The 20,879-nt window shown below is 49.9% G+C and overlaps 2 protein-coding genes across 3 annotated transcripts in view; one reads left to right on the forward strand and one right to left on the reverse strand.

Annotated features, from left to right (window-relative positions):
- The window catches only part of CSMD2 (CUB and Sushi multiple domains 2), a 660,274-nt gene that overhangs the window by 354,986 nt on the left and 284,409 nt on the right, over positions 1–20,879 (reverse strand). The gene's annotated exons all lie outside the window — the stretch shown is intronic.
- Positions 8,537–9,328, forward strand: HMGB4 (high mobility group box 4). The gene is made up of 2 exons (XM_060081963.1): positions 8,537–8,584; positions 8,816–9,328. Exons 1-2 carry the CDS (start codon positions 8,537–8,539, stop codon positions 9,326–9,328), a joined length of 561 nt encoding a protein of 186 aa, XP_059937946.1.

Below are 20,879 nucleotides of genomic sequence, written 5' to 3' on the forward strand. Positions count from 1 at the left end.
CCCTTACTGGCTCAGGTCTCTGTCTAGGTGGAGACACCACCTGTCTGGTTCATCATCTGTCTTTCTCCCCTACCGAGGCAATAGGTTTAAGGTGGTCAGGGTTAAAGGCCAGGTCTCTAAAATCAGACAACCCTGTATTTGAATCTGGGCTTGACTGTTATCTAGCTGTGAAATGTGGGCATGTGCTATGAATTCTCTGAGCCTCGGTTTCTTCATCTGTGCAATGGGATTCTGTGCTGTTGCATATAACGTATCCAGGACTGTGCCTGACACAGTAGGTATCTCACAAATGTGAACTATTTTACTCCCTTGCTTAGGTCTGAGAAGAGAGGAGATGGGATCTTATCAGTGCTTTGAACACTAGCCTCCAGAGAACACAGGGATTAAGGAGATCCCAGAATAGTGTGGCCTCATTTCCCTGGGGAAATACGGATGCCTGCATCCACTCTGGTGAGAGCACAGTGCAGGGGTGAAAGGGCAGGGCGCTCTGTGGCACCCAGCATAGCCAGTACACTTGGCAGTCACCTTCCTTCCGATCCTCAGGCAGCCCCAGCCTGGCCTCCACTGGCTCGTGCTTACTCAGCCTTGCCCAGCTTCCGCCTTTCACTGTAACAGGAATCGGAGAAGGGACCTGCCCCCATTCCAGGGAGGGTGGCAATGTATGTCTTGCAGAGGCCTCTGGGGATTAAATTCGGATAATACTTCTCATCCAGAGGAAATGTTTGCAGATGGCTTATCGAGGAGCCTCCCACGCCAGCCTTTGCCTGCCACTCGACTGCCATTCGGAGTTTGAGCATCCTCAACGTTCCCTCTCCCCTTCCAGGAGGCAGCTGGCCAGCCCCGCCTGACGGTTCAGCAGCTCTGAAGCCCTGGCTGAGGAAGTGAACCTCCCAGGTGGCTGGAGAATCGATAGGTTAAACCATCTTGGGGATCAGGGTTGATAAGGTCAGTGAAGAAGCTATCCTAGAGTCAGATGGAGACTGATTCCCATCCTGCCTCCACAACCATGGGCTCTGTGACCTGGGGAGGCTGCTTTCCCTCTCTGAGCCTCTCTTTCCCCAGTGTGCATCTCATAGTGTGACTATGATGATTCAAGGTGATGCAGTGATGCTCATAAACTCCTGCTGAGGCTTTAAGACACAGCAGCCCTCATTCTTGGTCATGTCATAGCTCCGTGCAGCAAGGGAAACTCGTGGGCAAAGGATCTAACATTTACTGAATCCAAAGCAGTTTGGGGCAGAGATTAAGCACATGGGCCCTGGAAGGCACCTGCCTGGGTTCAAGTCTCAGCTCTACACTTCCCAGTTGTCTAACTTGGGGCCGGCAACTGACCTGCTGTGCACCTCGGTGTCCCCATGTATTCAATATGGATAACAACGGCACGCACCTCATAGAACTCTAGGAGGTTTACGTGAGATAATGGGTTTACAAGCTCCGAGTACAGGGCTTGGCACATAGCAAGTGCTCAAGAAGCATCCGCTGTTACGGAGGGCCCACCGTGCGCCAGTGCTGTCTGTACGCTACCTGAACAGCACACCAGAGACCCAGCCATTAGCATGGTGGAGCAAACACAGCAGAGGGGAGAGGAAAGAGACAGGAAGGAAGACTTGGAAATGGGGGAGGGGAGAGGTCCTGTCTTATATCACTCACCCCCAGCACATCTAAGTTAACGTCTTATATTCGTGGTTTCAAGTGGCGGAAATCCTGATTAAATGGGCGTGGAGTAGAGAAGAAATTATCTGCTGCCCTAGTCACAATGTAGCTGGCCCCAGGGATGACTAGACCCAGGGACTCAGACGCCACAGGCCCCTGTCTCTGGGTCCGTCTGTGCTGTGCTCTGTCTCTGGCTTCATCCTCGCTCCTGCAGATGGTGCTGCTAGAGGCTGGGACTGTGGCCATACTTAGCAGCTCCCTGATTCATTCTCCCAGCTTCACCTCCAGAGAGAAAACGAAGATCTCTTCCCTTGGGTTCAGTTAGGAAAAGCTCCCTGGGAGCCTCTGATTAGTCTAGCTGGGGTTGTGTCCACTCCTGGGGCCGAGGGCAAGGGCGCCTACTAGAGCTCCATGACTGGACTTGGGGACAGTTCTCCCAAAGAAGGAATGGGCTCGAAAGAAGGGAGGGGTGCCAGGCAGATAAAAGATGCCCACTGTGGTTGAAAGAGGCAGGGGTTTGGACAGAAATCTCAGGGGCCACTCTTCCTACTCTGTGGTGTCAGGGAGGGGCTTTGTCAAGGCCCGTGAGGGGTACCCACAGCTCACTGTGGGGGCTATCTCCTCAGAGGTGGTCTTGTTCTAGCTCTCATCCTCTCCCCCTTTGCCACAACCTGCCAAAGGTAAACACGTATGCCTGGTCCCCCGTGCGCTGACCCTATTCTTACACCTGATCGTCTGTCCCGTTTCCTGTCCACCTGTTCACTAGCCCACTGGGCTAGGTGCTGACCCCGTACTTGGCTTTGGCTAGCCTCTGCCCATGAGAGTGGACCCAGGCTCCGTGTGCACCTGCCGAGGGGTTCAGTGGGCCATCCAGGTCAGTCTACATGCTGAACTCGGGGCATCTTATGACCTGGGGATAACTTCACCAGATGCATCTGGAATCAGGATCAACCCAGATGGGAAAAGTCTCCCCAGAACCCCGTAAGTGTTGAGATTTAGACACCTTCTCTCTTTCCACCTGCTCTCCTCCTGCAGTATTTGGCCTTGTTCCTTGCCAGCTTCCCTTTCTCCTTGGCCCCAGGGGAGTTCCGAGACGCTCAGTAGAGCTTAAACACATAGACTTTGGAGTCAAACCAACCTGAGTTTGAGGCCTGGCTCTGCCACTCTTTGCTGTGAAATGAGAACAGAGTTGCAAAGACAGTAAAGATATTTCCTGTATACCCCTCCCCCAGCTTCCCCTGATATTAGCATCTTACCTGACCATGGTCCATGTATCAAAACTAAGAAGTCAACATTGGTACTGTACCATTAGCTCAATGGAAGACTTTATTCACAGTTCCCCAGTTTTTCTGCTAACGTTCCCCAGTTTTTGTTCCAGGATCCAATCCAGCGTTTCTCATTTGCCCTGCACAAATTAATCTCTCTCTCTCTCGGCTTCTGGAGGTGATCTACCTAAAGTATTATCATTTTTATTAAACTATCATGGTCACATCTGATTGAGTAACATTTCTTGGCATAAGGTCCATGCCAAAGAGCCTAGCCCTGCTTATGACCATGTCTTCCCCACCGGTCTGGCTTCCAGGAAATTTCGGATGCCTCCTACCACCACCAATCCTGAGACATATCCATCCCTCAAACACTGCTTATCGATGGCCATGAAAGCAGCAGCCGCAATGCTCCAGCAACTCAGCTACTGGCTGAAATGTGTGTGCGTGTGCACGAGCCCACATGTGTGCACGTGAGTGTGGAGTGAGTGAGTGAATGAACTTAAAGAATAAAAGAGTGAATTAACTGGTAAGCCGGTGAGCGGATTAGTGACTTAATGAGTCAGCGAGAGAGTGAAGTGTGTAAAATTGACTAGGTCACGCTCCCTACTCCCTCAACTAATCCATTAGGGGGGCATACACTTCGCATCTTTGCTAACACAAGCAGGGGTTAAGAACAGTACAGGAATAGGTACAGACCACCAGTTGGATGAGAAGGATACTGTGTTCATTTCTTATTGCTGCTTTCACAAATTACTGCAAATTTAGTGGCTTAAAACAACACAGATTAATTATCTGACAGTTCTGGAGGTCAGAAGTCCAAAATGGGTATCACTGCGCCAAGGTCAAGGTGTCTGTGGGGCTGCACTCTCTCCGGAGGCTCTAGGGGTGAATCCGTTGGCTTGCTTTTCCCGGCTTCTAGTGGTTACCTTCATTTCTCGGCCTGTGGTCTCTTTCTGTATCTTCAAAGCCAACCGCGTAGCATCTTCAAATCTCTCTCTGACTCTGACCCTCTGCATCTGTCATCACATCTCCGTCTCTAACTCTGAAACTCCTGCCTTTCTCTGATATGGACCCATGTGATGACATCAGCCCCGCTCGGATAGTCCAGGATAATCTTCCCATCCCCCAATCCTTAACATAAGCATATCTGTGAAGTTCCTTTTGCCACGTAAGGTAACATATTCATGGGCTTTGGGGCCTAGGATGTGGACATCTTCGTGGAGCCATTCTACCTGCCACAGATGCCTTGCTCAGAGGGCAAGTGCAGCACTGATTCCCACCCTAAAGGAGAAAGGGCAGCAGGGGGATGGAGAGAGCATCACGGCATCTATCATGTGCCCCTGCCACGTACTTCTCTTCATGTTGTTGTCGTTATGGCCTGGGATTTTAAAAATTTCCCCAAATTTGATGCTTGTGCCCAAACTTGAGAAACACTGTGACAGATGATATGCCAGGAGCATATGCTGCTACAATTGAGGGTAAAATTTGCCCTAGGATTCCTGGAGAAGGATTAAGAGTGGGGTGCCTCAACCCTGGGTGCACATTCCCATCAGCTGGGGAGATTAAAAAAAACTTATTTTGAAATGAGCATGGAATTGCAAAGACAGTATAGAAATTTCCTGTATACCCCTCCCCTAGCTTCCCTTAATATTAGCATCTTACATAACCATGATCCATGTAGCAAAACTAAGAAACCACACTGGTACATTAATATTGGCTCAATGGAAGACTTTATCGCATCTCCCCGGGTTTCCCACTAGGGCCCCTTTTTGCTCCAGGATCCAGTCCAGCATTTCTCTTGCATGGGGGCATCATGTCTACAGAGTCTCCTCCAGTCTGTCGGCTTCTCAGGCTTTCCTTGTTTTCTCAAGACCTTGAGACTTTTGTCCTGGTCAAGTATTTTGTAGACTGACCTTTAATTTGGGTTGGTCTAATATTTTCTCACGATTAGACCAGGGTTATGGATTTGGGGGAAGAATACCACTGGGTGAGATGCTCTTATTATCGCATCATCGAAGTGGGTGTGTGACATCAGCATGGCCTATTACTGATAGTCTTTGCTTTGATCCCTTGGTTACAGTGGTATCTGCCCCCTTCCTCCACTATAAGGATGTCGCTTGTCCAGTTGGTGTTATCGCTGCCGAGAAAGAGGCTCTCACCACCTCCGAGGTGGGGGAGTCCATCCCAGCCTGCCTAAACAGTGTTTTCCAAATCCACCCATGGATTGTGACCCATCTGCAGGTCACAAGATCAGACTGTGGGGTGCATTTTAAAGAAAAAAATAAAGTAGAGGAGACTATACAGCATAGAATGGAGAAGAAAAGAGTACGTCACACACATAGTAGGTATAGTTTCATAAAACTTCTGTTGCTGAAAACTTTATGTGCTCAGAGACCTTATCTTTACAATGGGGATAAAAGTAGCACGCCCCGACTTGCATCCCACACACAGGGTTGTCACGAGGATTAGATGAGCTGATACGGGTGAAGTGCTTAGAACAGAGGCACACATTAGGCATTGTATCAATTATTATTATGAAGTGTGCACGTGCATAAATGGGTCACGGTGTAAAATACATTTCTTATTGTAGACTGCAATCCACAAGTTTGCAAATACTGAACTCACATCTCTAGACTGGGGTGGGCAGGCTTATGAGCCCCAACCCAACGCCTGTGTTTGTGAAGTTTTACTGGTGCACAGCCACTCGTTCGTTTACGTGTTGTCCTTTGAGCTACGATGGCAGAGCTGAGAACTTGCAACAGAAAATGCATGGCCCACAAAGCCTGCACTATTTACTACCTGGACCTCCAGAGCAGCACCCCTGCCTGGAGGTCATCTCATGGTACAAAGGACATTAGACACTTCTTCCTAAGCCACGTGGCCTTGTCCTGCCACCACCCGGCAGGCACACTGGCCCCTGCAGGCCCCTCTGGGCTGTGTGACTGCCCAGCACTGAGGCCTCCAGAAGCTCAATACCCTTCTACTTTGGATGGATGCCCACACTTGCTTTATTTATCCACCTCTGCTGTTCACGGTGGAAGGTTAGAAACACAGCACACTGGTCAGGGTCCCAGCAGGAAACAGATGGCCACTCAAATTAGAATAATTTGAGGAGTGTTTAACAAAGACGCTATTTACAAAGGGATGGGCAAGGTGTTGGAAAGCCACAAGGGAGAGCTGAATCCTCAGAGGCTAGTAAAGGTGGAGCTCTTACCACCCTCAGCAGGGGGGACAAGGAGAGGGAAACTGGAAGGAGAGTCATTTTGAGAGGATGCCTTAAGAGGAGATGGGGCTTTCAGTCTGGGGATGGGGAGCCAGCTCCAGGCAATCCCGCGGGGAGGGAGCCAGAAGAGTAACTGCCTTGACCTCACCTCCCTCCCTCCCTGATCTCCTGTTAGGGTCCCCATTGGTCAAACTGAAGTGGAAGCCAGAAGGCATAGGAGCCACTGATGTGGTCCATATGGGTCAGCTTCCCAAGACAGGGAGCAGGCTGGGGAAGGATAGAAAGGAGCAAACCTCAGATGCCAGCGCACACAGCATCGATTTAGAAAGTCTGGTATATTTACTTCTCCCGCAGCTCCACTAGACAAAGGGGTGCCCTGCTTCACCCCGCCAAGTCGAGAATGTGGCCCCAACACCAAAGGACTGTCATAGGTTTCACCTTAACTGTCTTCTCTTCCTAGATCTGCTAGGCTCCGGATGGCTATTCCTGGATTTTATCATCCTGAGAGGGGGTACAAGGTTGTGAACAGAGGCACAGATGAGCTGCTGGGTGTTTTGTGCGTCTGGGCTGAAGCTGATTATCATGTCTGGATGTTAGGCAAGTTCTTCCTCACAACCCAGCCTTCTACCTCAGGAAGAAGCTGTGTCTCATTCATCTTGGCAGCCCAGCTCAACTCCAACAGACAAGACGAGCCAACCTCTGGCCACCGTGGGACAAAGAACCTGAGTGGCAAAAAGCTCCCTAGGCTGAGAATTGTCCCCAGATTAAACTGTTCCCACTGGCCAGACCTCTCTGCCCCCACCACTAGCCCAGACTCCCTGAGCTGGTATCTGGTATCTCACGGGCTCCCCAGTCCGGCCACAGAACTAAAGCATGTCACTGGGAGGGTCTTTCCTGGCCAGTGGAACACTGATTGCACATCACTGATTTCATAGATGAAACATGATAGGCTTACAGGAAGGAAGGGACTGGCTTGGGTAGCCCAGCCGCCTCGTGGCGAGCTGGGACTAGAATTCAGGATTGGAGACTCTAGTCAATATCCATCTTTCTTTTATGTAACATGGAAGGTGAAATCGGTTGTGGAGCCCTGGAAATGGCCTTGACCAAAATTCAAAATGTGGTCTAGCCTCAGGCAAGTTTCAGTGTCAGACTCAGCTCAGCTGCTGAGGCCATGCACCCGGACCCTAGGCCCCCCAGGCAGCAGCTCTGTGCAGGTGGGATGAAGCAGAGGCTCCAGTCAGGCAAATCGGTTCAAATCCAGATCCAACCTGTTAGCGGCTGTTTTACCTTAAACAGGTTAATTTTATGTTAATGAGGCTCAGTGTTCCAGTCCTGTAAACTTGGCTCTGTCGACAACCACTGAGTGGTGTCAACTCCATGACCAGGTAAGCAAGTACTTCACAATGTCCAAAGGTCAATAAATGACACTTTTCTTTTCTTTTCCCTCCAGTTGGAAGACTGACGGAATATTTGCAACTTTTTTCTCAGAAAGCCAGAGGCCGACTAGCTTGAGTGTAGCTGCTAGAGCTTTGTGCTCTAGCCCCAGGAAACGGGGACCCCTGGGATAAAGGCAGGGGGGCCTCCTGATAGGCCAAGGATTCTGCCTCATTTTCATGGACTCAGGCGTAATTAGTAAAATCTTAAGGTTCTCCTCCCTTCTTCCCTAACCTCCACCCCACCCCCAGTTTCCTCAGAGAAACGAAGAGCTCAGGCGTATAGGCCAAGGGCTTGGGTTTTAAATTAGACAGCTTTGTCCTGACAGGAACCGAGTCACAGCGGTCATACCTGATTATTTTTAGAGTTACTGCTAAACTCTTTGTACAGGATGAGCTGCCACCGTTCAAGGCAAACAGAAAGACTTCACATTTTATCATGACAGCTCTGGAGCCATCCACCTCCTCGTGTTCATTATTTCCAACCTGTCTTTGGAAGGGATGAGGCGGCATCTTGACAATCGTACGGCGGGGAAGGCAGCCCCCGTGGCTTGTTACTACATCCGAGGGATGGAAAGCTCCCCAACTGAGCAAAGCCCACTGCCTCCAGGAAACCAAGGAGAAACATTCCGGGGCGGGGGGGCGGGTACTGCTCCAGAGCCTTCTCTGGATGAACCATTATCTTTCACAAGAAGCAAAATTTGACCGCCAAGTAGCCAACCAATAAGAGCACCTGTATGCAAATGCCACCAGCACTGGCCTGAAGTGGCCAGCTTGTGAGTGATGTCACAATCCCCTCTGACCCAACAATGCCACCACCACTGGAAAGGCGACCCCTGCCTGCAGCTCTTACAGAGAGAAACATTCACTGCCAGCAGAGCACCTTCTAACTGCTCCTGGAGTGTGGTGGACAAAAGTCTCTGAGTTACTAGATCAGAAAATAAAATGACCTTATGAACATGGGAAGAGAAGTCCAGCTAAAGCCCAAGGCCAATGTCTCTTCTTACATCCGCTTTTTATTTATTTATTTATTTTTTCTTTTTGCGGTATGTGGGCCTCTCACTGTTGTGGCCTCTCCCGTTGCGGAGCACAGGCTCCGGATGCGCAGGCCCAGCGGCCATGGCTCACGGGCCCAGCCGCTCCGCGGCATATGGGATCCTCCCAGACCGGGGCACGAACCCGTATCCCCTGCATCGGCAGGCGGACTCTTAACCACTGCGCCACCAGGGAGGCCCTACATCCGCTTTTTGATGAATTACAGAAACAAGTTCAAGGAGCAGCAGCCAAATACCTACCTTGGCTTTAAAGAGTTCTCTAGAAAGTGTTCGCAAAAATGGAGGTCTATCTCAAAGCACGAAAAGGCCACATATGACGACGTGGCTAAGCTCTACCAAGCCCGATACCAGGAAGAGATGATGAATTACCCTGGCAGGAAGAAGAAGCAGAGAAAGCGGGACCCCCACGCACCCAGACGACCTCCATCGTCCTTCCTACTCTTCTGCCAAGACCACTATGCCCAGCTCAAGTGGGAGAATCCAAACTGGTCAGTAGTGCAGGTGGCAAAGGCCTCAAGGAAGATGTGGTCAGCTGTGACTGACAACGACCAGCAGCCTTATGAACAAAGGGCAGCTCTCCTGAGAGCTAAGTACCAAGAGGAACTGGGCATCTACCATAATGCCAGGAAGAAGAACCTCCAAGGGTCGGCTAAGAACCAGCGCAGAGGGTTCAAAAAAACTGTCAGACACAGCTGACAGATCCAATTGGAAATAAAATGCCATTCTACCGTACTGCCTGTCCCTGGTCTCGTGTGTAGTGTTAGAGGGTCCATCGCTGCCGCTTTGGGCAACAAGTGAGTGGCATGGTGGAGCTGAGATCAGGGTTTGGGAACTGATCCCAGGAGGGGCTGGCTTTGGGACAAGAGTCTGAAGAGTATGTGGTCCGTACTTACCGGGCTTGGCTTGGGCAGGCAGGGTGGGGTGGGAATTTCCAGGTGTAAAGAAGCTAGGAGTCCTGGGGGTGGGAGCAGCCTGGTCCTAAGTGGTTCTCCAGGGTGGAGGACCCTACTCAGAGTGAAGTGAGCAAACGCCAGCCCTGCCACCCTCCTCGCCAGGAGGGCAAAAGGTCTGGAGTCCAGGTCAGGCTCCCAATTCAGGCCCCAGCAGAGGCTGGGAAACTGGAGTTGAGGTGGGCCTTAAGGGACTCAGTGTCTCCAGGGATTCCAGAACTGGTCCTCCAGCAAGGCTTAGATACTATTAGTGGGTCAGGATGAGGCTCCAGTGGTGGTCCCTAGTCTAGTCACTAGGATGAAGCATGAGGCTGATTTTACAAAAAGAGGCGTCTGACGCTGCCCCAAGTACTATAACTTGGACAGAACCCTTTTCTCCACATTTTGGTGAGCATCTCCCCGGTCATTTTTCTGTGGACGTAAGCACAACACACAGAGTGGACATTTGTTGCCTGTATGACCACCGCGGCATCCATTCCTTTTCTCCTGCTCACAGCACACCAACTCCATCCTGACCAAGGCTGGATCAGATGGAATCCCCCTGGCTACAGTGATTGGCTCAGTGATGGTCATGTGACCCACGTTGGTCCAATCAGAGTAGATCTCAGGAATTGTATAAGGAATCCTAGGGGAGGATGTAGCCCTGGAGGCTGTTGGCAGCCATTTGCCTCATTCTCAGGCCAAAATATTAGTCCCTTTGGCATCCTGGACCTTTCATTGAAGATAAGCCCACACGTTTTGGATTTTGTCTAAGATAGTTTGAGTTCGGTTTTCTGTCACTTAAAATGAGTCAAAACTTGTCATTTGATACAAATGGGATTGTTCCATCTACTATAACTGTATTTTTCAGGCAATAATACACTGTGGGCAACGTTTCATACCAATCTAGATTGATATGGAATATTTTGAAATGGCTCTTGACTTCTGATATCAAAGACTGGGCCAAAATGCAAAATTTTTTTGTCACCAGGTTCTGCATGCAAAAGACTTCCCTAATTCCAGCTCTAAACCCCTATTCCATGAGGGATCTGCATCTCTGAAGCCTGCTGTTGTTTCAAATTTTACTTTTGGAACAAAAATAAAAATACATATTTTTGAATAGCCTTTTAGAACGGGGTCAGCCTTTAGTGGGTGAGAGGTAATAGAGTGGAGTGATTTAGAAATTCAGGGTCTGGAATCAGGCCATTTACAAAGGGATCCCATGTGCCAGACCCTGTGCTGGGTACCAGGAGGCCCAACGCGGTCTACTGTTAGGTTCCTGCCCTGACGAGAGGGATGGACACGGGCATAAACCACAGCCCTACAAGGCCTCAGGAGAGTGTAGACCGCACAAAGAGCTGGGGGTGGGAGCGAGTACCACCTACCAAGGCAACTGCTAAAGTCTTCATGGAGGAAGCAGCTTTATGCTCCTCGGCAACCTTGTACACATGCTGGCCAGATACCTGCTCCCCCTCTCCCATTCCCCACAGGTGCTGTTCCAACTTGGCTCTGCTTCCCCTACAGCCCAACCTCCAATCTCTCAGGAGACATCCTCATATCTTGCTTCACTGACAATATAGAGATCATCAAAGCACTGTTGGTTTTCTTCTTTCTCAACGTGAAATCCATAGCCATCTTCCCTCCTGGTCTCACGCCTCATAGCCAGAACCCTCTCACAATCCTTTTCCCCACCAACCTCGGGCCCTTGCTCCTCCTGTAAAGATGCTGACTCTCCAGCCTGTAAGCTTGCCGTCCTGACACAAGTGGTTCTGATCACTGGCAGGACCCTGGGCAAGTAAGTTCTCGTTCCTCTGTCTCAGGTTTCTCATCTGTGCAAAGGGGATGATGCCTGCCCCTCAGGTTGTTTTAGTGATTAAATGATGTAACGCATGCAAAAGCATGTGGCACAGTCCTCAGCACATAAAAGGTACTGTGGTTGACCCTCTAGGGCAGCTGTCCTATGATTTCCCCCTCCTGGTGTTCACACCCTGGTACGGCCCCCCCTCCCATTAAATGTGGGCAGAACCTGTGACTTCCCTTTTTTTTTTCCTTTTTTGGCCACGCCACATGGCATGAGGGATCTCAGTTCCCCGACCAGGGGTTGAACCTGCGCCCCCTGTAGTGGAAGGATGGAGTCTTAACCACTGGACCACCAGAGAAGTCCCCCTGTGGCTTGCCTTTAACCAACAGAATAGGGCAGGGGAGATGGGACATGATTTCCTCTGTGATTACGCCATGGTATATACAACTCTATCTTGCTAGTGGATTTGTTCTATAGAGATTCTTCCTGCTGGCTTGATGAATTAAGTGGCCAAGCTGGGGAAGCCCACGTGGCAAGGAACTGTGGGGAATCTCTAGGAGTTGAAGGTGCCTCGGACCAACAGCCAGGAAAAAAACCCCAAAGCTCTCAGTCCTACAAACACAAGAAACTAAGTGCTGCAGCAACCACATGAGCGGGGAAGTGTATCCTTCCCCAGGTGAGCCTCCACATGAGAACTCAGCCCTGGTTAACACCTTGACTGCAGCCTTGTGAGACCTCAAGTGGTGGACCCAGCTAAGCTGTTACCGGATTCTGACCCAGAGAAATGAGGAGATAATGAACATGTGTTTTTTTGTGTGTGTTTTTTTGTTTTTTTTGCAGTACACGGGTCTCTCGCTGTTGTGGCCTCTCCCATCGCGGAGCACAGGCTCCAGACGCGCAGGCTCAGTGGCCACGGCTCGCGGGCCTAGCCGCTCCGCGGCATGTGGGATCTTCCCAAACCAGGGCACGAACCCATGTCCCCTGCATCGGCAGGCGGACTCTCAACCACTGTGCCACCAGGGAAGCCTGAACATGTGTTGTTTTAAGCCAACAAGTTTGTGGTAATTGGCTACACAGCAATAGATAACTAATACAGTACTCAATAAATGCCAGCTTCCTTGTCATCTTAAAATAAACCATCTTTAACTTTCTTTCTCCCTCCAGCTTCGACCCCACCTGTTTAATTTCTTTTCCTTTGCTACCAACCTCTGGAAGGTGGCGGACGCCCCCCAGTGCTAATTAGATCCTGACTTGTACTCTGCAGTGGTTCTAGTGAGGCTGTCTTATTTCCAGCCTTGCTCTTGGTGGGCAGCGGCTGTATGTTACATGACAGTCCCCTCTGGGAAGAGGGCCCACACACAGCTGGACCCCAGCCCTCATGCCACTCTTTTCTGGTTTCCTCTGTGATTAATTATGTGGATGTGGGTGGCTAAGTCAGAGTTTTGACAACAGTTTGCAGCGCCCCCGCTGAAAACTAACTCTATTAACAGTCCTTTATGAAGAAGCCGACAGGAGGTTGTGAATCTGCTGGCTTCTAATGACTGTAATGTAATGACAGTGAAGGGGGAAGGAGGGGAGGAGGAGAAGTAGGGGGAGCCTGGGTCTAAGATAAAGGGTGAGAGGAAAAGCAGGTAGAAAACCTGGTGTGGTACCAGCATTCTACGCAGACCCACTCGGCTGGGCTCAGGGGCCCCTGCCCTCGGGAAGAAGGAGGCTGAGCCTTTGGGCCCATGGCTGTCTGAATGCCTGAATCACTCCACTCTGACCCTTCTCTCCCAGAGCCTTTTCCTGTGTTCATTTATTCAGCAAATATTCATGTCAATCTTAAACCTGCAACGTACCAGGAACTGTTCTAGTACCAGGGAGGCAGCGAGGCCCCTGATCTCTTAGAAATAAACAAGTCAACAAATAAACACACCAGGTCATTTTTTGATAGTGTCAAGTGCTCTGAAGAAAATAAACCGGGCTAATGAGATAAACAATGACAAGTGGGGTTGAGGGCACTTTAAATGGGTGGTCAGAGAAGATGACATTTGGGTTTTGATTTAAAGGACAGGGAGGAGCCAGGCCTGCCAAGGCCTTAGGGAAGAGTTGTTCAAGTAGAAGGACAGCAAGTGCAAAGATCCTGAGGTAGGAGTGAGCTTGGCATATTAGACAGAGGGAGGCTAGAGTGACTGGAGGGGTGAGTGAGTGGCTGAGATGCAGTTGGAGAGGGACAGGCCTTGGCAAGGAGTTTATTTTGAAACCTAAGGGCTATGGGAGCCAAAGAGGCTTTTCTGCAGGGGGATCCACGTGCTTCCATTTCCACTTCCGGTTAATGGTCATTCTAGCGTCTTCAAAGACTACCAAGGCCAATAAGGGGATGCTAACGCCTCCCAGGTCTGCAAGAGAAAGAGGCAAGGCTGGCGAACACCAAATCCATGACCACCTTCCCTTTTGGAGGGGTGATAATCAGGAACCTCCACTTGGTCCTCCTGGGAGCAGCTGTAAGCTAAAAATCAAATGTGGAAGCTGTGAAACGTCTCTCCCTGTGATTTGTTTTCCCAGAGATGGGGGGAAGGACAGGCACGGGTGGCAAAATATTCCAGGAGTACACTGCTTCCCAGGCCTCAGATTTCCATGTGGAGCAGCTCCCACTAGACTGGTGGTTCTCAGCTTTGAGGCTGCATTAGAATCACCTCAGACCTTATTAAGATACAGAATGCTGGGCCCCACCCCTAGAGTTTGATTCAATTCTTCTGGGACTTGGGCCTGTAATTTGCATTTCTGAAAGTTCCCAGGTGGTACTGATGCTGCTGGTCCCAGGACCACGGAGGAGTTCTTTCTCCTCGCGCAGCCCTGGCATTTACTCTGAAGAGGAGGCATCACTGATCTGCCTAGTGATGTTGAGAGAGAGGAAGGGCTGACCTGCTCTTCCCTCCTCCCCCGGCCAATGCCAGCTGCAAAGTGTGTTCAGGTCTGCTCTCCAACCAGTTCATCGGTAATCAAGGTGAAAGGCTGATCCTCATCTGTCTTTCTCTTTCATCTGCCAACTGATTCTGCACTTGACAAAGGAGTAAGTATTTGTTTGTTTGTTTATTCATTTTGGGGGCTTCCCTCAAATCCCAACGGAGAAGTCGATCCCAGTTGCAAACAATCGATGAGCATCTGGGCCACACAGCCTCTCTGGGATCTTAGAGTTGATTTCAGCCTCCACTAAAGCATGTTTGGGGACAAAAAGGTCCAGTTTCTGGGCCTATACGACTGAGGATCAGGCCCCTGGCCAGGGTGAGGTCATCAGGGTGAAGTCACAAAGCCCTGGCCCCTTTGTGTCTTGTCATGCACCTCTAATCACACGCCCACAAACAATACCTGCCCTCCAGGTGTGCTGGAGGATAAACGAAATGTCTAGGACATCCTTGTAAATGAAGTCTGATGTGTAAGAAGTGCCCAGCGGATGGGGGTGCCTGCCCTGGTCTCTAAGGGATGGTTCAAAGAAGGAGAGAACAACACACACAAAGGCAGTTCAAGCAGGAGAAAGAGCTTGGCTAAAGCCCAAAAGGGGGTCATGTGACCCTGCAGACTGGCCTTGACCTCTGGGTGGATCGGCCGTGACGCACTGAGCGTTCCCGCCTGGCCATCCCCTTGTAACAGCTGCCTATTGTTGCTCCCTTTCCAGTCCTTTCTCGGCTCCAGCTGGCTGAGCGATATTTGAAGACTCCTCCCGTCAGCAGTGAAATATTTCAGTGGTTGCCCCTCACTACGGGAGTCTGACACAGGATAATCAGGCCACGGCTGCCCCACGCTCAGCTTCTGAAATGGCTCCCAGTGAACCAGGCCTTCTGGGATTCACACCCTTGTGTGATTCCTCCCTTTGAGTGTGGGCTGGACCTAATGACTTCCTTCTAATGCACAGGATAGGGCCGAAGTGATAGGATGTCACTGCTTCGGAATGGACTAGGCTATGAAAGACTCTCTCTGGCTCTCTCTCTTTCTTGCTTGCTCAAAGCAAACTGACATGTTGAAAGCCACCCTGTAGAGAGGCCCACATGGAAAGGAATTGAGGGTGGCTTCTGGCCAATGCCCAGCAAGGAACTGAGGCCCTCAAACAGCTGGCAAGGACCTGAATCCTGCCAGCAACCGTGAGTAAGCTTGGAAGTAGACACCTTTATTGCAACTTTATGACAGGCCCGGCTGAGCCGTACCTGATTCCTGACCCGTAGCAACTAAGGTGATAGATGTGGTTTCATGGCACTGAGGTTTGGGATAATTCGTTACAGACTGAAATAGATAATGAATACAGATTTTGGTATCAAGAGGGGGATAGTGCCATGAAAAATATCTAAAAAAGTGAGATGTCTTTGGAACCAGGCAGTGGGTAGAGGCTGGGAGTATTCTGAAGACCTTGTTAGAGAAACCTGGACTTGGAGGATGTTGCTGGTGAAGGCTCAGAAGGAAGTGAGAACATGTTACTGGAAACTGGAAGAAAGGGATCCTTGTTATGCAGTGGAAGAAAGTTTAGCGACAATGTCATCTGCAGGGATATGGAAGGCAGGACATGCACTGAATCAACTTTGTGATCTAGCTAAGGAGGTGTCCAAGCAAAGGGTTGAAGGTACTGGCTGGTTTCTTCTTGCTGCTTATGTGAGAAGAGAGGTAAATTGAGGGAAAGGTGGTTGAAAGGAGCCAGACTTCATAGTTTGGAAAGTTCTCAGCCTCCCAAGACAGCAAAGGATGCTAAAATTAAGAGGTGGCTTTGAGCAGTGTCGAGAAAAGGTGGTCTGGAGATAAAGCTGAGGGTGTGACTGTGCAGCCTTTGGCTAAGACCTAGGAAAAATCAAAGGACTGTAGTGTTATTCAGCCACATAAAGGCCCTTTAAAGAGATTAGGGTGGGCCTTACAGATCCTCAAGATCAAACAACAGGGCCTCTGGGAAGCATATGAGCAGCGTCCCTTGGACTTCTTAGAGGAAGCCCAAGGTAGAGAAGTTTAGTTCAAAGAAATCTGTGGTTGTGGCTTTTGTGTAAGAGAGCGACTCTCAATGAAATTTACAGAAGACCCACAAAGTTTTGGAGAAAACTTTTATCAGAAGAAACACTGTTAGCTTGGACTAAAAAGGACAGAGACAGTACAAAACAAAAAGAGGTCACTGGACTCCCAAAATTCTCAGTGGGAAGCAGGCTGAGGAAAAGTCAGCTTCAAACATGCACTTCCTTTCATGGAGGAAAAAAAAAAAAAAAAAGGAAGACTCAGAGGGAGAAACCAAGAACTCAGAAGGTGGAGTTAAATATTCCCAGATTTTAAAACTAATCAAGAAACTTCCAAGATATTCCTGGATGGATTTCAGAATTGTTATGGACCAGGGACTATTTTCTGCCTCACATTGTCCACCCCTTTTGAGTAAGAATGTCTAGAGCCATTACCCTGTACCTATCCCACCACTGTATGTCAGGTGTGTGGGGACAGAGAACTTGTCTGTCTAGTTTTGCAGAGCTACTGATCCAGAGTAACAGTACTCTAGGACCTGTACTCAAGGAACTATACCCAAGAGCCTCAACCACACTTGAACTTGATTTAGATGGTGAGATTCTGGACTTTGAGCTGATGCTTTCACGGGATGAGGCTTTTGGGGGCCTTGGGAAGGGGTAACTGTGTGTCTCATGTGGCAAGGGCATGAATCATTGGGGGCCGAGGGCAGCTGGCGGTAGGCAGCTTCAAAAGTGACTAAACGGTCTTTGTCTCTTGGCATTCACACCCTTGTACAGCCCCCTCCCCTGGTGTGTGGGCTGGACCTAGTGACTTCCAACACAGGGAATACAGCAAAAGTGACGGTCTGCCGCTTCTGAGATTAGGTTATAAAAGACTGTGACTCCTGTCTTCCTCTCTCTCGGAGTCGCTCTGACGAAGCCAGCAGCCATGTTCTACCCTATATGAAGGAACGGAGGTAGCCTCTGGTCAACAGCACTGAGGAACTCAAAATCCTTCAAAGCACCCTGGGAATAAGCTTGGAGCAAGTCCTTTTCCCCAGCTGAGCTTTGAGATGATCACAGCCCTGAAATACTCCTTGATGGCAGCCCTGTGAGAAACTCTAAGCCTGGAGAACCCAGCTGAGCCACACCCAGATTCCTAACATGCAGACAAGGTGAGATAATAAATATTGCTTCAAACCATAAGTTTTGGAATGATTTGTTAAACAGGAATAGATACTTAATACACCCACCCTAAGGTCCTGCCCTACAGTATTTCTCCCAGAAACACTATACTCTCCTCAGGGCCTTTGCACATGCTACTCCAGGGTGAACTCATCCTACCTTTTAGGTCTGGTAAACTTCCACCTTCAGACAAGACTCAGGTCAAGTGTCCCTTCCTCCAGGAAGCCCTCTTGGACCCTCCCACCCTCTTCTGTGCTCCCATATCACATCATCATCTCGTTCATATCACATCTTAACTAGTGTTTGTCTTGACTAGTGAAGGAGGGCAGGTGCCTTGCCTTATTCATCCTGGTACCCTTAAAATCTAACACAATGCTTGACATGAAGTAAAATAATAATAGAAAACTTATTTATGTACCTATGCCATGCCTGGTAGTGTTTGAGGCAATTTACATGTACCGATCTTATTTACTAATAAACTGAATGAAGCAGAAACTTTAAACACCTGCATTTTGCAGATGAGGAACTGAGACTCTAGGCAAGGCGCTTGGTGCTGGAAAATGAGCAATGGAACCCGGAGAGGCTCCTCCCATCCCGGGCTTGGCAGTGTCAGTTCCCTCCTCTCTCTCGGGAACTCTACACAGGCAGAGTTGGGCCAGGAGGCCTCCTGAGCACCCAGACACACACTCTGTGTTTGGCATTTCCGGAGAAATACCTGGATCTTTCCCTTGGTGCCTCCAAGGAAGGGCTTGGCTGTCACCCAGAGAATTTGTTGGGCACCAGAAATCACACCTCCAGCTCTCTGCTCACAGCTGTGCCTCTGGCCCGCAGGCAGGATAAGCGTTTCCCCGCCCTCACACCCTGTCATTACAAACCATGTAAATTCCTCGATACTCATGCTGAAATGAACAGATGCGGCTCTGTATTTTTAATGCATTATCTGCAATTAGCAGCAATGGGCATGAAAGAACTCTGCGGTCCCTGGGGCTGCCCCTGGTGGATGCAGCTGCGAGTACATTTGCGCTGAAGAATCCAGCCCGGTTCCTCTGGCCCACGCGGCTCTGGCGAGTGGGTGAGGGAGTGTCCATTCGCACAGCGTCTGCTCTGCCAGGAAGCAGAAGGGGGCCTGCCGACACCTGATGGTCACTCCACTGCCGACCTGGCCCTCCTGCCATCCCCCCCACCATGCTGTCTAAACACCCTGAGAGGATGTCCTCCACCCGGATATCACAGGTGATAAAGGTTTTTACGGGCTTGGGGTCTGCAGTGTGGAGTAAAGGTCTGTGAGAAAATGCAAAGGGGCGCACTGCCGTGCCCGGGGCAAACGTAAGGGGGTGTCCGCACGGATTTCAGAGAAGAAGGTGCTGGTTGGTGAGAGGTACGTGTGCACACCAGCTCTGTCCGAAGGAGGAAGATATTTTTGGTAATACAGAAGTGGATCTTTGCTCTGGATTGGATGCTGTCAGGAAGTCAATATACTTCTACCATTGGGTACTTAATAAATTTTATCTAGAAGGTGGGAGGAATGAAGCAAGACTAAAGTTGGAATTGGTAAAGAAGCAGCTGTCACTCATGTTAGCCAAGAGGGAGGGGGATAGTCGGTCACTTTTGTTTTCGGTAATGTCCTTGTTTGTGTCTGAGTTCAGATGTGGTTATGAAGTAGTCTTGTTTTTGTCTTAATCCATCACAGTCGTGAAGCGCTCACATGCCAAAGTCTAGGTGTGGGGTACAGGCCAGCTCCCAGCACCAGACCAGCCTCTGGTCCTCAGGGGCTGCTGTTCCCTTTCCCAACAGGCCCTGTTATTGTGCCAGCTTACAGAAATAAAGAAATAGAGGCTCAGAGAGTTGCCAAAGCTAAGAAGTGGTGCTGTGATTCCAGCATCACTGGAACTTCAGTGGGTGCAGAGGGACTCAGGGGACAGGAGGGGAAGGGGTATGACTACAGGAAGCCAGGCTGACCATGAAGGGGACTGGCTATGATGGTGAAATAGAGAGAACATAGGATTTGGAGCCGGAGATCTCCACCTTCGAAATCTTTCCCTGCCACTTACTAGCTACCCGGCCCTGGGCAATTTTCTGGACATCTTAGATCCAATTTCTTCTTTTGCATGATGGGAATATAAAAGTCTGTTTCCCACAGTTATTGTGAGAAAAAAAAATGGAAGAGACACAGTATAAGGCACCTATGCAACACTGGGGGACAGAAGAGTCCCCTCCGAGCACTTCCTGTATGCCAGCCACTGTTCTCAGTATCTCACATGTACAGACTCATCTAACACAGCCGCCCCGTGAGGCAGGTTCTATTAGAGTCCCTGGTTTGCAGGAGAGAAGATGGAGGTACAGAGAGGTTAAGCAACTTCTCTGAGGTCACAGAGCTATCAAGGAGCAGAACTCAGGCATGCTGGCTCCAGCACCCTCACGGTAGCTGTTGGATCACAGCCCCTTCCCTTCCCTTACTGCAAGGACTTCACCCTCAATGAGTCTGGTCACATTTTGATGGTGATTGCGTGCTCTGGAACTCCCCTGATCCCAGACTTTTGCTCATGGAAGGGTCTAAGCTGCTCACTTGGCTCTGGTTCAGAGAGCACTTGTTTCCTTTTGGAAGGTCAAAACACTCTCGGCATGACAAATACTGTAGATTCAGCTCACCGCAGTGGATAGATCAAATAAAACATAGTACTGCCTTATTGGTATTCCTGTGCCTTTCAGTAAGTAGTAAAGCCAGAGAGAAAAACACTGAGAAATGGGTAAAAACTAAAAGGGGCCCGGGGCGAGGTCAGGGGAAAAGACTCAGTGCTGCAGCCAAAGCCCTCCTGTGTCAAAGCTGATGTGTGGGAAGAAGGCTGCCTGAGAGGAAAGGGGTCAGAAGGGGCCAGTCGGGCCCCTCCCATCCCACAGCAGCAGGCAGCTGTTCAGAGTGGCCTCAGCGCCACAGTCCAAGGCTGAATCAGCTCTGGTTAGTCCTAAGCGGTTGAGTAGGTTAGTAGTTTGTGTCCCCAGTTCTGGAAGACTGGGAGGCAAGGACTCCTGGGCCCAGGGACGCCAGGCACCCGGGTCCTTCCTGCCTCCGACCCCCTCCAGGCCGCGTTCCACCACCACTTGAGGGAGATGAAGTCCTGGAACTCCCATCAACATTCCCTCTGCTGTTTCATGCAACCCCACATCATTGTCATCAACCTTCTTGAGGCTCATCTGTTCTTAATTATGTCTCTAAATCCCGAGGCATTACAACTGTGCGAATTGCGGGAATTTAGCTGCTTAGAGGATTCACAGTAATCACAGTAATCTCTGGTATTTACAGAACTTCCCTTTGTAGACTGTGAAAGCCAGATAGACAACATTGTAGTGGTGAGGGCCCCATGAAATTGCTCTCAAGTTTTCTTCGC

This window comes from Mesoplodon densirostris, chromosome 2 (assembly GCF_025265405.1).
Source record: "Mesoplodon densirostris isolate mMesDen1 chromosome 2, mMesDen1 primary haplotype, whole genome shotgun sequence".
In the NCBI taxonomy this organism is placed as follows: Eukaryota; Metazoa; Chordata; class Mammalia; order Artiodactyla; family Ziphiidae; genus Mesoplodon; species Mesoplodon densirostris.